Here is a 16,377-nt window from a genome sequence, read left to right as displayed (position 1 = left end):
AAATACAACCACCATACCATACCAAAAACTCCACAAACATGACAGATAACAGATAAGATATTCACTTCCTGAGCTGAAGCAACATTTATTTTAGCAAACTCCTCTGTTATCATTGTCCCGTCTATAATAGGGTGGGGTGCCATAGATAAGGAACTTTTTTTTAACCCTTTTTTTTCTAAAGAGGCTCTTATTGTCCTTTAGCATGAAGTGAACTAAATTCATTAAGTGTTAATCAAGTCCTGTTGCTTTTTAACTTCTTTTGGACTTACCATTCATTTAATGCTTCAGTAGTTTCTAATCCCTAATGTTGATTTCAATTTTCATGTCCATTGTACATGCACATGATGCCCTTTATAATATTTGCCCTTTACAACTTAATTGCATTTTCTGTAGGCAGGTCTGAGTTTATTCTCTCATCTGTTTTCCTTTGCAGGTATTCTATTAGACAAAGCTCACAGTGTAAGGACACGAGCTGTTCTGAGAACCACTTCTGTTTCCAGTCATGAATGAAAAAAAAAACATTCGAAGCTCAATTAAAATTCAATTTTGACTGCAGACCTTCAGTAGTAATCACCTCTAGGAGGGATTTTAATTCATTCCTCTACACTGATTAATTGCATGGAATTGCTCCAGCCACTTCCTATATTAAACGTCAGTTAATTACCTGACAATGCTGGATATGATAATTAATACAGTTGGGGGTCATGGCATGCTACCAGAGGGAGAAGCTCAGGCTGGGTGTCCTGGTGAAAGAGTCATACCTGCCTTGTAGACATATGCAGTCAGTGTGAGCAAGAGGTTTGTTTCCAACCAGACTTAAAGGATTGGAGTCCAAATGTTCCTCCTCAGGCCTTGTTTCTCATATTTGAAAAAGATTTAGACCTCTGAGACCACTTGTGTGCTTCAGCAGGACAATGTTGGGCCGGATTAACAAGGACATCTGTGATCTACTGCAGAGTAAGACTATCTGTCAAAGGCTGCAGAGTTTTTTGTTGTTTGTCTTTTGAGGTAGCTGAAGGGCATCCAGAGCCCATCATTTATTGAATTTGGCCTTGATTCGCCATCATACCTGAGTGCAGCCACCTTTCCCCACTCCCTTCACACACTCTTACAACTAAAGCTTTGATTCTCAGCCTGAAGCTTGCATGCATTTTTTTGTTGTCCTCTGGAGCTCTTTTCTTTTTCTTAATGCATTGTTATCTTTATATTTCCAGATAAATTTTCTCTCACTAAAGTGTTAGAGATGTTCAACAGTAATTTAATTCCCCTAGGAGACAATCAAGCTCTCAACCTCCTTCTGCAAAAGTTTGTATGTATAAATGGATCAGATTAAATCTGACTATGTTAACTATGTGTATTTATGTTATAACCATATTTAAAATCAAAAGCAGATTCAAAGTGTAAAAAGCATTCATATTTAACACATCACTTTTATTTATAGAAAGGGGGGACCTCTGTGGGCAGGTCGCCCCCTTTAAATCCAGCCGAATGGGGCTTTTGAGGCAAGCAGAGTGGCAGTGATTCATAGTTCAACTCATAGTCCCTTTCTCCCCAAGTCCCTCTTAATTAAAGTCAAAGCATATGGCATTGTGACCACACAAGCACAGAGGTATCTGCTGAACCTTTCTGGCGTCTTATTTGGAATTGCTAACAGTGGTGGTCCCTTTAATCGTCTCTCACAGCAGCTCAGATGATAAAAACATGTCACCTTGAGATGCAAAAGCAGCTTTTTTAACATTTTTTCTGTCTTTTATGTGTTTGCTTTTTTTTTCCATGGAAAAATGTCAACTTGTGCCAACACCATGCCTAAATCTGACAAGTTATTTTGGTGAATAATCCCAGCCTGACAGCATCTGAAACTGAAATTAACTCAACAATCAACACTGGTTTTCATTTATAATCTTAACTAAAATAAATTTGAGCCACAGAGTGCAGACTTTCTGCTCTGTCCTATCTACAGAGAGGACCGCACATATGTATACGCCCGCCTATAGAAAAGAAACACGTCAGAATACACAAGTATCTATCAATTTCCACGTTTACAGTTGAAATAATGCATTTTTCTGTGTGGTTCACTCAGTGTAGCTGGTACACATTTTGATGCCAGACTGCATTCTTAAAGATATATTCCTTATGATTAGTTCTGAAAATAGTATTTTCATTATTTCAGAAATTCCTAAGGATGGACTTGCAGATTTTTTTTTTTTTACAGTAAAGAAAACAGAAAATGAGACCACAACCCAGGAGAAGAGGAAAACAAGCACATTGTTGAAACTTTTTCTTTTCAGTAGGTCACAGTGACTGTAATGTTAGCCTTGAGCATGGTCTAAATGTAACTGAAGAGGAAACCTAGGTGGAAAATATCTCTTATAAACAGTAATGTTGAGATTATTGCTGGCATTCTGTAGAGACTGCCTGCCTGAAAGAAGATGAGCACATGCGGGGATGGCCTGTATGATGATAGATCTTCAGACAGTCTTCCCATCCTAACCATCACCTGGGATGCCTTTTCATCTTTTTTGTGGACCAACCTTTTTACTCCAATTTTTCTTTTTTTTTTTTTTCTTTCTCTTTCCTAGCGGGATTGTTCCATGGAAGAAACCAGTGTTGTGGTGTGTTACATTTAGTTTCCTATTAGATTAGAAGAATGGGCTTCTTCTCAGAGAAGTCCCAATATTCACCCCTCACATTTTTTCCCCAACCTTCTCACTCTCTTTCTTACCCTTCTCTTTCCCACTAAATCATTCATTTCCAGACTTATCCGAGAGTGAAATGGAGCACAGGCCAGGCTTGTTAATGGGGTTCTATGAGCCGTAAGATTACTTTCTTACCTGAGCTCATTCCTATGAATCTTCTTTAGAAAAGCGACTAAAATAACAAACCACTTCCAGCCAAACATGGAGAAGGACTGTTTCAACAGATATCCGTCACCTCTGAGCTTTCAGCCTCAAGAATTAGCAAGGCTTTTGTTTGTGTGATATCCTGTGCACGGCTTCCCAAAGCAGTCATAAATGTTAAGAAGAGAACTCATTTTACACCAATTTACATTTACCAAGCAGTTTCATGCGAGCAGCAACATGGTGCTGGATATTCTTCAGGATATTCTTCGTGTTTAGCAGCTTCATTAAAGATCTAGCCGTTATAAATTATGCAAAATCAAAAACATCTATTTCAATATTATTGTTGTTTTCTTTCTCTTTTTTCTGTTATATCCATATGGACTCAGATTTAACAATAACTAGTCATTATTTCTATCATATTGAGGATTGAAATGTGTATGTGTGGTATTATTATAATGTTGTCTATTGTAGAGACATGACTTTTGTTACGTTTATAAGTGTGTTATTCTAGTCAGACTAGACACCACACCATCACAACTCTTGTTCTGCCAAATAAGTGAAGCATTTGATCATCTTCAGGCTCAAATCAAAGTCATAACTTCTCTCTTTTTCAAAATTTCTTTGTCACAGAACAGTATATTTCACGGTAAATGCCAATATTCACAGAAACATTGAACAGTGGCTAGCTTAAATATCATTTTGAAATAATTCTCTAAAGGAAACCTGAAAGTTTCTTAGGGGTCTGATAAAACACTGTAGTCGGACATTGTACGGTGCACTTTGAGTTTAATGAAATGCTGAATGATGTGTAAAATCAGATATCTGCCCTTTCTTGCAAGTTTTTTGTTTTATCTCCCCAATAGGATGATTCAAAAGCAGACATGTTAGAAGATTTATTGCACAGAAACAAAAAACAAACAAAAAAAAACTCCAGTACTCGGGAACTGAACTCTGTTGTTCATTGGTTCGCTTCCTAACGGGCTGCACGTAGTCTCTCAGCGAGCTAAAATATTGATTTTATTTTATTTTGATTTATGTGACTGCTGTATGCATCCAGAGCCCAACACTACATGAGTTAAAGATATAGCTCCTGTAAAAATAAATAAATGAATGAAAGCCTTTTGCTCTGTTATCCAGCATACATTTAAAAATTAATAATGTTCGCCAGCTGATAAATCTGCAAGAGAAACTAATAATTATTGATTTCCTCAAGCCCCCCCCCTCCCTCCAACAAACAAAAAGTCATTTGTGATTGGCAATTTAATGTATGCAACAATAACTCATGTTAATTTTCTGGTTCTCTTATACATAACCGTCAGCAGGACCATAAAATGAAATGGGACATTATTGGTTTCACAGCTAGAATACAACCCATGAGACTATGGAAGCTGTACTTCATCCACTATTTTTCAGCCTGCATTAGGCTGCATGTTATTTTCTTCCATCTTTTTGTCCAAGGTTTTTAAAGGCTCTTGTCAACGACAGAGTAACAGCAGGAGACACATCCAGTTCTTCCCACATGCTCCTACTTACCTACTGCTAATAAGAGCTTCTCCGGCATTGAAAGAACTTCACAGGACTTACTTTTGATAAAGTGTAGCTCGACAATAATGAGGGCCCTGATGTCTAATTTTAGTCTTCTCTGGTCCACCTTGAAGTCTTCATCAAGACTTGGCAACGGCTGTATTGGTTTTGTTGCTGCATGAGCCATTTTTTGCTCTCCTAATTGGTTCTATTTCTGTTCCGAGATCTCTGGCGTCAAAATGCCGCTCTGTTTTGCAGCTCTCCTTCAAGTTGCCTTTGCCTTTTACTTATTCCTTCTTTTCTTTTTTTCTCCTCAGGTCTTGTGTCTTTTAAATTACTTGATGAGTGCATTATGTCTGACTCTTTGTTCCAGATCGTTACAGTCTTGTTCTTCTCATGTCTAACATATGGCTGTATGTCCTTTTTGAGTTTCCACTTAACTGTAATGATAGTTTTCACCACTCCATCTAAGCACCATGATTTTATCTGCATTAGTCTAGGTTTGCCTTTTTTTTTATCAGTTTCAACAGATAAAGTGATTTTTGCTACATAAAACTTAAATCATAAAATCAGCATTGCAAATTTTCTTCTTATTTTAACCAAAAGTGCAGAAATGTGTAACTGGACACCCACGTTTTCATTCCCTTTGTAGGCAGAGATTACTGTAGATGTACAAACAATGTAAGTAGCTGGTAAAGACTACATAATGTGACACATTTCAGAGCAAGACAGTGTAATATAAACAGGGCTCCTTATTAACTTTCTGCATTAGTTGCACTGGAGTTGCAAACTTTTTAACTTGGTTTCACCAGCGTCGCTCTCAGCGCCACATTTTAATACATTTTAAGGATTTTTTTTTATCATTACCCATATATATTGATGGTTGTTTAAATTATTGTGAACAAGAAAAATGTTTAGGAAAATGTTTCTTGTTATTTTGAAGCATCACTGTTAAATGGTAAGAAATATATAGATAAAACAAATTTTGACTGCTACCTTCATTGAACTGAATAAAAACTAAACATTTTAAAGTTTGAAATGAGTTATGAGGCTTTATTCCTTCTGCCCAATTTTCCACTTAAATACTTTTTTTTCATGAGAATGATCGACTTGGACTGATTATGAAAGTACCAAGTAAATACCACGTTTATGACTCAGTGACTCAACCAGTCGTAAACATCCACACAACAACTGCAGTTTAGAGACCATCCCTGTTTTTGGCATATACTGGTAAATAATAAAATGATGTTATTGACCTGTTTATTAACACTACCAGTCAAAAGTTTAGACACATTTTCCCTTTTGGATTTAATGGGAATCAACATTAATGGAATTAACATGTATAGAAATATCCACTGCAGTCGGTAAGGAAAATTATTTATGTTGCCTTTTTATTGTCCTCAACAAAGCATTTGACAGCATAGATAATACATTTTTATTTATTATGGGTTTAATTATTTGTGTGAAAGTGGCAGATTACATAACATACATTCTGCAAATTTTCATTTAAGTGTTTAAACTTTGTTTATATTCATTTATTTGTTTCATAAAGAAAACTTGATAATAAAGAATAAATAAATTAAACAATCAAAGGTGAAGACCCACCCCGTCTCTGCCTTTCACTGCTTTTCCATCACAGTGTTAGTCTGTGAGCTCAGGTAAGGAGGAAATACACAGAATACACAGACTAATATTTTGGAGTCAAAAGTTTTACACTTAGACCCGCCAAATGTTAAGCTCACCGGTTTGACCAAGAAAAACACTTAGTAGCACTTTTTTTGGTTGCTTGTGCCCTGAGGGAGTTTTTTTTTTGAACCCCAGAACCACTTTTAAGTTGTACTCGAACAGTCACTACCAGACCTTCTTGCCTCACAGCAAGGTCTCTCAGGGCACTCTGGCTTCCTCACACCACCCAAAAACATGCATGTTAGCTAAATTGGTCACTCTAAATTCTCCCTAGGAGTGAGTGTTAGCGTGAGTGGTTGTTTGTCTCTCTGTGTTGGCCCTGCAATGGACCGGTGACCCGTCCACGGTGTACCCTGCCTCTCGCCTGCTAATTTCTGCAGTAGGCTGCAGCGACCCTGAATTGGAATTAGTGGTATAGAAAAAAGATGGATGGATGGACCACTAGTCAAAACTTTAGACACACTTTCCTATTGGTTGTAATGGGAAAATGTGCCCGGACGTTTTACTGGCATTGAAGGCAAAAGAAGAAAGCACATTAGAATGACTTGGTCAGATCACTTGATATGATAGAGAGCTAGTAGATAATGGTTAACCAAGTACTTTGATAAATAAATATCCATGAATTCTAAGTCCTCATAACATGTATTTAACTTCGGAAAGGGTTCATGATACAGGGTTTTAAGTCTCCATGAAATCATATCCAATTTGAATTTTCCCAGAAGCCCGTATGTGACCCAACTGTGACACGAAGAAGTTGTTTTGTATGTTTAATAATTTTAATAATTTCTATGACTCATCCTGCACTCAGGGAGGAAAACAAAAGTTTTGGTCAAATGGAACACTTTGATTCATCAAAATACATCTGCAGTTATCATTTTATGGTTTTAAAATGGCCTGTTTTCCATCATTCAGTTATACTTGTAAAGAAGTGCATAATATCACCCTAATTAAATTTAAAGAGATAGCTAAGTTTGGTTAAATTAACCTGACGGTGCCACCAACACTGACAATTTCCTGCTGAAGAAAAAAATATGAGACTTCAGAGATAACATTATTAGTTGAAATACGGTCTTATAATACAGATGTCTGAAGTAAAAGGATCAACTATTGTGTAAATAAGTCCTTAACATACAGATGTTTCTTCAGGATCATTATAGTCAGTTAGCGAATGATGACACAGTAAACACTAAATTCAAAAGTTAAGTAAACAACTAACATTCTCATTTGTTTGTGCAGTTTATGACACAATAGGAAAAACTACAGTTACCAGTGGAGTTTTAGCTGTAAATGCATCCAGCCTCCTCTTCACACCCCCTCTTTAGCCCCAGCTGGAGGTAAAGTTATTCTGACCAGGGCTGGGCAGAAACACAGAAAGAGCCATGGAAATGCTATATGACAGCCATATTTGCTGTGTCTGTTCAACATCTTTAAAGCAAGTAAAGCTTATTTATTTCATGCCTTTTATCTTCTTCGTAGTGCAGTTTTGACAAGACATTTTTCACGCCTTTTATTTTTACAAAGGGAATCAGCTGTCGTACACAGCACAGCCCTGACCAAGCTGCTTCTCTGAGAGGTTCTGGCACCAGCTGTACGGAGAGGGAATGTGAACTTGGAATGTTTGCAAAGTGAAGTTCAGTCAAATTAATCATTCTGTCAGACAATGAGAGCAGAGCACCCCAGGGCTAAAAGGCAGACAAGGCCTTTCAGCAAGAAGAAGAATTTGCTGCGCTACTGTATATGTTTTGGGCTTGTTATTCATTTTCACTAAAGGAGGCGGAGGATGGGGAGGTTATGTAGTGGTGTGCTCTCACTCTCTCAATGCTGGGGGAATATATCTATCGTTCCAAGGAGCCATTTCCCATAAGAGGGGATAAATGGATGTAGCTGAAGGTGAGGACATTGCAGGAACATCACATTTAGAGGCTTATTTATCAAGTTCATAGGTGGTGTCAGGCCTCTGCCAAATATTGCATTTTCACAGCACCCTTGTAAAGAAACTGTTACCGGCCTTGCACGTGTCCTCAACACTTACACTTCATATCTAATTTGTATCTCCATGTGTTGCTTCAAACAGGCAAAGGCAGTTTGCTCCTCAGTTCTGGGGATTTGGACTAAACATCTAAACCTTGTTTTACGTGTCCAAGCTGATACTGAGATCTTTAAATTCAAAGCTTGACCGTTTTTCCATGAAGCGTTCATTTTAAATCTCATGTCCTAATCTTGTTTATGTTATATTAACTCTTTCAGGTACTTCTCTTGTCTCATAGACTATATACAGAATAGTATGGCTGAAGTCGCTGAGTCACTCAAAGTGAACATGCAAAGATTATTTCCATTTGTTTCATTCATGATCTTGGGTACCTTTTAGAACAAGGAACATCTTTTAGAGCGATGGGAACTTTCTTCCCCGTAAACCCTCCTGAGTATGTGGTGGAGGTGTCTTCTGATTTATGGAAATCTTGGTGGTTTAGTAAGGGATGTGCAAAAGGAGGAAGGTGACTTTTTAACAACAGAATAAATATGTACATTTGAAAAATGCATATATCAATAATACATTTAAAGACATTTAATGTATTCCTGCATCAGGTATAGGTGTGGCTAGAGGGAAAAATCTTGAAAAGTCTTCTTTATGTTAGAAGGGAGACATGTTTGCATCCTCGTTTTATTCATTACCTTATATGGTGTAAGTTATTGTACACCTAAATTAATTTAAAATCTGACATTAGCTAAAATACATTTAGCTTATTTTAGCTTAGTGCTGGTTTGCACGTTCTGTCTTGCCTAGCTTTATTTAGAGAGAAAAAAAAAGTTTTCATTAAAGAGCTACATCTGTAGTAGTTTTGCATTGTCATAACAGTTTTCCACTCATCTCAGTTTAAAGAATATGCATCACAAAGACGGACTGCATTGTTTTTTTGTGTTGGATACTGATACATCTTCATTGCTGTGACTTGCACACAAACCACCACCCATCACTGGAGACAGCAGACACTTTCTCTTTATCCATCCTCTCACACTTTCCTCTACCCGTGCTATTCGGTGAGCTTTTGCATCTGGCTCCTTTTCGTTTTGTCATGTCTCAATTTATCTCTTTCCAACAAACGCAGTAAAAATTTATCCAATGCGCTCTCACATCCTACGGTCTTACTATTTCTTTCCCTTCATCTCTTTTGCCCCTTCCATGTCTGAGTTTTCAGCAAACCTGTCTCTTTCACTTGTGTTTAGATACCAGATACCTTATGGATGTGCTCGTGAGCATAGTGGGGGCAGTCACAGTGATATATGGCTGTAATCCCACCACTGCAGCATGACACGGCTGTCAGTTGCCATGGGAGACTACATGATTTATATTCTGTAGCTCTGCTTGTGGTTTGATATAAGTGATGTTAAAGGCCTGATCCCACACTCTAATGCAAAAATCAGAGGCTTCTGCCACTGATTTGACATAGATTTTATTTTCCAGGAAAAATATAGTTTTTATGTAAAGCCATCCTCATAGGAGTAGACACTGAGATTAGATGTTCCCTGCACATCTTGTTACTAAGAGTCTCTTTTCATTCATTCATAATTGATCAGTTAAAAAAAACATAGGCTGACTGGCCCTTAAACAACTCAAAAACAGTTGAATCTTCGCCTGTCCTGTGAGTGATGAATGTTACCTCTTCATGGTGTTGTGACATTACACGTCGTGCTTTATGTGCTGCTGATTTTTATTGCTGTCAATACAGTACAAAGATGCTAGTCAGAGCAGCATAAAGCATTAGTAACTTTGTTTGATTAAACAGTGGATCAAAATGAAGAATGTCTGTACATTGGTGATTACCTCAGGTAGAAGAGATGAGCATTATTGATTTCAACAGGGAAAGAATAGCTAAATGAGACTCAATCAATAGAAATAATATACTGATCTTCAAAGGAACACTATAGAGGCAACAGAAAAATATTACAGGACTCCAGAATATCAGTATAGTGACATGGTGATGTGGTAGTATAACTTACAGAATACATACTCTGCTTCAATATTTCATTTGTCATTATTATTAATTTTTACATGTGGTGGCACACTAACACCATGTATGGTTTTCCAGTATAACTCCAGGGGCTATATGCATATTAATGGCTTTTCTTTTCTGTTCTGTGCGATACTGCAGGGATGGTGAACTATAGCGAGGTCTCTGGCTATCCCCTCGTTCAGCACTGGAGTCTTCGCTCTGTGTTGTACCACGTCAAACTCAACCAGTGGGTCCTGTCTCAAGGTAAAATTTCTCTGAAGTTTTATTCATCAATTACTGTTAGGCTGAATAAAATTTTGCTCCAGTTTCCACAGAGCAAAAAGGCAGCATCAGCCACTAGTTTCTGATCACACTGGAATTAATGTGACACGTCAAGGTTAGCCGCTCCTCAACAGCTTGGATACTTCAGTTTTAATGTTTGATCATCTGTGTCCATTAATTGGCAGATTGTCAATTTTTTTAACAGACATCTCTGCTGGTTAAAGAATACCACCAGATGGTAAATGGCCTGTACTTATATAGCGCTTTTATCCAAAGCGCTTTACATTGTACGTCACATTCACCCATTCACACACACATTCACACACTGAAGGCGGAAGCTGCCATGCAAGGTGCTCAACCATGACCCATCAGGAGCAATTAGGGGTTTGGTGTCTTGCTCAGGGACACCTCGACATGAGCTCTCCGGGCCAGGATTGAACCGGCAACCCTCGGGCTACAGGACGACCGCTCTACTCACTAAGCCATGCCGCCCATAAACCTAAAACCTGCTCAAATCCAACAATCATGTATCTCGACTTACCCGCATTGCTTTGTAGGTTTAGAAGACGCACTAACAACATGTATGTCACAGAAGCTGTTTGGTCAGGGTGTGATGTTAATCATGTGCCTGTTAGTACCATCTGTTAGTACCATATTGAAATATGCATATGAATGGCAAAGTTAACAAGGACCCCAAACCAAACAGACCATAAACACACCTCTTAAACTGAACACACACTTAAACATTTTTACACATCTTGGATCTTTAATACCCCAGCACTTACACTGTGTATGCATGAAAATTAAACCATTATGAATTATAATCACATTTTTTTTCACACACTGAAAGGGAAAATAAATTAAAAGAAAAAATGTGCAAACGTATATTTGTACAATCTTTATATCACAGCAAAGGTTTGTCATTAACCACATATATTTAATGTTAGTAAAATGTTACTCATGTGGCTAAAAGTAGACACAAATACCACCTCGTCTAACCCTGGACTGTCCACAATGATTAAAGCAACTTGTAAAGTAGAAAAAGTTAATTTTTAAAGTTCTCTTGTAACTTTTTTTTTTCTTAATATAGAGTTTTAAGAAAGGAAATAATAGGCTTTTCAAATTCCATGCAGAAATAAAACAGAGCTAATTAAATCTTAGCAGCTGTAAAAAAAGAGTCAAGTTGAGTCAATTTTATTAAATTTAATTCTTTAGTTGTTGCTTTTCAGCTGCACAGTATGAGAGCTCTGAAAGGCGATACATGTGTGAAGGTCTTAGTATAACTAAATAAAAAACCAAAACCTACTCATGAAATATTACCAAAAAAAAAGGGAGTTGAAGCTACAGGAGGATTATCTGCTGACTATTGCAGCTACAGCTGCATCTCCTTGGTTAGCTGTATTATAATTAACTTTTAATACTCAACAATATTCAGAGGCAAAAGAAAAATGAAAAAATTAAACTTCATAAACATGTTTTTCTTTCACAAAGGCTAAAGACCCAAGATTTGGAATAGTTCACACAAAAACATGATGCACAAAAATACCCAGGGCTCAGTATTGGGGCACTAAATAGTGAAGTGTGGTTATTGCCTCATAGTGAAAGCAAATGAAAACACTCAACAGACTGTTCCTGAGGGAATAGGTGCTTTAAACAGTTTTATTCAAGGTGTAACTGTGGAGCTGTCAGAGTGCAAGAAGTGATGATTTAACTGGGATGCAACTTCCCACTCCCTTTGTCAAAAACTGTTTCACATAAAAAACAAGATCTGTTGTTATCATCAAGATTAAAATGTTTCACAGCACCTTAAATAACTTTTTTAATGTTTCTTTTTCTTCTTGTATTTGTCCTGTTTCCATCTGCTTTAAAATATTCTATACCATAAACTATACTTTAAAGTATATATCCGTTTGCATTGAGCACTTTTTTATTTCAAACTATAATTTATGATCCTGACAATAAACTAAATGTCTCTGGTACACCATTTCATCTAATTCTTCCCTTACATTTTTTACCCTTACACTTTTAACATAAATGCTCATAACCTGTTTAATAGTGATAAATATAAGGCTTGTTATGAGTCTTTATATGTGGGATGCGTTATTATCAATGAATGGTACATTTGTATAAAGAACAAATCAGTTCAGTTTGATATAATTTGATTCTATCTGAAGTAAAGTGTTGCAGTTTTTAATAATTGTTAAATGTCGATATTCAACTGGCCAATAAATAGAAACAGTAAAAGAAGTAGAAACAGAAGATGCTGTAATTGCCTTTTAACTGACAAAGTTTTGAGTAAGTCATGGTTGTAAAACCCATTTTATATCTTATTATGTGTGTTTTTGTAGTTATTCTTGCTGGCTCTAGATGCATATTTCCCCTGCATTCTCACAAGTCAAGTGTTCAAGCTTATTTTGTTACCTCCGCCAAGGTGGAGGTCACGTGTACAGCACCGTTGGAACAAGTGATTAGATTCTGGGGGTAATCCGGATCACTGCCTGGATCCAGGAATCTTTTAAAGAACTCTTCTCAATGGGGAATTAGGCATATGTTTGCCATTAGAGCTTCTAACTATAAAATAATGGCCACATTAATTGGCCAAAAATAAATAAATAAATAAATAATAAAAAAAAAAAATACAATGGCTTGTTTGAGGTCTTCTAGTTACCACTGTTTCACCCTACAAATCAGTGATGATTTCAAGGTTTAAATTTGATGGTTTATTGCAAGCTGTATCAGTGTTCGACATCAGATTTTTTTTGGTTTTTATCACACAAGTAACAGCAGTGTATGTGTATGTATACGCCTCAGGGCATCCGGTGAACTGGCCGGTTGAGATCCTGTTTAAAAGATGAGCAGACTTCGCTTAATCGTTGCTTATAACTACAAAATCTTTACTCTGATATTGACAATCCCCCTTTGACTCTTTTTATTTAAGCAAACATCAGTCAACCAACTCTTAAATGCAGAATCTTAACTTTTAAATATTAGTTTGTTTAGGGTAGAATTTATTTAATCCAGAATTCATGTGCCAATAACTTTCTTCCACATTGTTACTTGCATTGTAAAAATGCAAGTATCCTAAAAGTAAAGGAAAATGTAGGATTTTTTTAAGATACAGGATCAACTCTGAAGTGGGTTACATGCAAAAACAATGATGGATGTTGAGATGGAAACAAGTAGATAAATTGATTGATGGGTAGCTAGAAGGGAGGTCAAAATACTGTTCAGAAATAGGAATTTCATTTCATTTTTCTTGTCTTCTTTTTTACTTTCTCTGATTGCCTGTCAAATACCACAAAGCTTTGCGTTTTTCTAGTAAGACCAAAGCATCCTGTCAGTGCCTGCCTTGGAAAACTTCATAACTGGATAGGTATTTAGTGAAGCAATACATCCACTGAAGGCTCCTCTTTGCTACTGACACATTATACTTAATATTTTCTGTCAGCTTTTTCCATAAAGGAGGTCTTATTGAAAGTTTTTATTTTACACGTCTCACTATTTGACGTTGGTTGTTCTGTGGGAGTGTTTTAAGAGGGAAGTAAATATCAGTTGAAATATTGAGTTCAATCATTCTTCTTGCTATGACTATTATTTAATAATTAGAATTTTTTTGTCATGTTTTAAGTGTATGCATTATTCAAAAATCCATCATAAAGAGCTTCTTTTACGATAAGTGCAGCCACCCCTCCGTAAATATAGCCATGACACCTCTAATGCATTTCCAATGGCCCTGCTGCAGTATGAAAGTGGCTGCCACATCTGCTGAGGATACACTTTCTATTTTCTCTTCCCTCACAAGCGACTCAACAGCCTCCACCTTTTTTTTTCTTTCATTTTTTTTTTTTTTTACTCCCATTTCCCACTTTAGCTCATCATATTTCAGCAGCCACTGGAGGGGTGAGGCAACTGCTTTTTACATCTGATTGCAAAGTCCCCATCGTTCATCGTCACTGTGCTCCCTGTCTCTCACTTCAGCTGCCCCCTAATTTAATTTTGGAGCAGAAGTAAGAGCGAGCGAAGCATGAGTGCTGAGGTATTAATACTGCTTCTCCTGAAAATCATGATGATTAACTTCTCTTGCGGTTTTGCTTTCCAATATTTGCTGAGCGAGAATCCCACTGAGCACGTGGACATTTTGTTACAGTCTCATCTGTGTATCATATCAAACATACCTCCTCAGGCCCTTTAGGTTACCCACTCACTGAGTTCACTCAAATAACTTTTTTTTTCCTTTCAGTGTGAAGCCTGGCATTATCATACCCCACATACAGACAGTCATCTGAATAGTTATTTTTCTTTTTTTATCAATAAGCATCAAAGTTGGATACAAACCTCTTAAGAACAACAGGAAGAGTTTTGGTTGAAATGAATAAACTCTAAACTCAGAGCTTTTTGCTGCCACATTTTCCAAAAAAATGGAAGAAAAACACATGCCTGTGTGTTGGTTAAATTACTTTCTGCAACAATTTATATTAGACTAGAGAAAACCCATCATGTCAGCACTCAGTGGCTTTAAAAGATTTTCTGCTATCTTGAAGTGAATTTTGGATAAACTTGTAGGTGAATTCAAAAGTGGCACTCCCTGTAGCATAGATTCAACAAGATGTTGAAAATATTTTTGTCCATGTTCACACGAAAGCATCACACAGATATGCCAGCTGCACATCCATAATGAGAATATCCCGTTCCACCACATCCCCTATTAGATGTATATATAGTGGCTGTGGAGGGTATTGAAGTACAGTGACCCCATTGTCATGTTCTGGAAGTAGCTATTAGAAGATGCTACATTGTGGTCTTAAAGGGATGGACATGGTCAGCAACAACATTTGAGTAGGCTGGCATTTAAACAATGCTCATAGGCCCAAAGTGTGCCAGAAACATATTCCCCACACTATTAAACCAAGGCAGGATGAATCCTTGATTATACCAAATTCTGACCCTACCAAATTAAGACTCAAACCAGGCATTGTTTTTCCAAACTTCTATTGTCCAACTTTGGAAAGTGTGTGTATATTGTAGCCTCTATTAGCTGACATGACACTCAGTGTGGCATTCTTTTATTGTAGCTCCTCTGCTTTAAAGGCTGAATAATTAGGATTTTTTTTCCTTAAAAATAATTTAAAATGTTCTCATTTGTTGTGAGGGATAAAAGGAAGCTTCCTTATAAACAATCTGTCTCCTACATCAACAATGTCTTTGTGAAGTTTTTCTCCTTCAAAGTAAGAGATCCATGCTGGAATAACTTGGGTGCAATGTGCTGCTCTTTCCAACTTCCTGGTTCCTTAACCAATCTTTTGCGACTCCCCACGGTTGCCTAACAACAACAAGGCAGTGTTTGGTATTTTATGTCAGCAAAAGAGCAGCAACGTGCAGGTATGGAAGCTAGTAAAAGAATCGGACCACAAATAGTTTCAGAAAAACCTAAAAAGCCTCGGCATCCTGCTAAAAAAAGCAAACGACCAAAAACAGAATAAAACGAGGATCAGTATTAGAGAATCTTTTGCAAGGTGGAGAAGTATGAGCTGGCAAAGTTTCTCCTCCACAGGTAAGCACCAGGATTTTGCTTAAATAAACCGAAAAGTTTATCTTGATTTAAAAAAGATTTTAGTCTAATTTATTTCTCGGCACTCTTTAAATTAATTTGTGTGACTGTATGGAAATATTACTGGAGTAAAATTGGTGGTCTATTAGTATACAACAACAAATGTAATAATGTTTTGGCCAAGTGAATGGTGTGTTTGTCCTTATGAACTTATGAAATTACTATGAAATTAATTTATTAAGTGAGACTAAGGGAAAAATGCTGCTGCACGGCATTTGTTGATTAATGTAACCTTTGTTTACACTCTATTTTATGCTAACGTAAATTGGCGCATGAAATCAGCGCTATCATTGCCAAACATAGCAACTTACTGTGTGTGTGAATCACCTTCGCTCCTCATCATGATGTTTGCTGGCGCTATGTTCTCCGTCCTTCATAGACTGTATAAAAGAACCGTCCTCTCACAAACCGGCAACCTACGCGAAACTCTCCGAGGGGGAGGGGG

General features: G+C 37.1%; 1 protein-coding gene across 3 annotated transcripts in view; it reads left to right on the top strand.

Annotated features, from left to right (window-relative positions):
* astn1 (astrotactin 1) overlaps window positions 1-16,377 on the top strand; it is a 400,574-nt gene that overhangs the window by 219,107 nt on the left and 165,090 nt on the right. For all 3 annotated transcript variants that reach the window (XM_041992000.1, XM_041991999.1, XM_041992001.1), the window contains one exon: window positions 10,202-10,306. In XM_041992000.1, the coding sequence (XP_041847934.1) occupies window positions 10,202-10,306 (105 nt within the window). The remainder of the gene's footprint in view (window positions 1-10,201; window positions 10,307-16,377) is intronic.

The sequence above is a fragment of the Melanotaenia boesemani genome, chromosome 8 (genome assembly GCF_017639745.1).
Source record: "Melanotaenia boesemani isolate fMelBoe1 chromosome 8, fMelBoe1.pri, whole genome shotgun sequence".
In the NCBI taxonomy this organism is placed as follows: domain Eukaryota; kingdom Metazoa; phylum Chordata; class Actinopteri; order Atheriniformes; family Melanotaeniidae; genus Melanotaenia; species Melanotaenia boesemani.
This window is presented reverse-complemented; position numbering and strand designations above follow the sequence as displayed.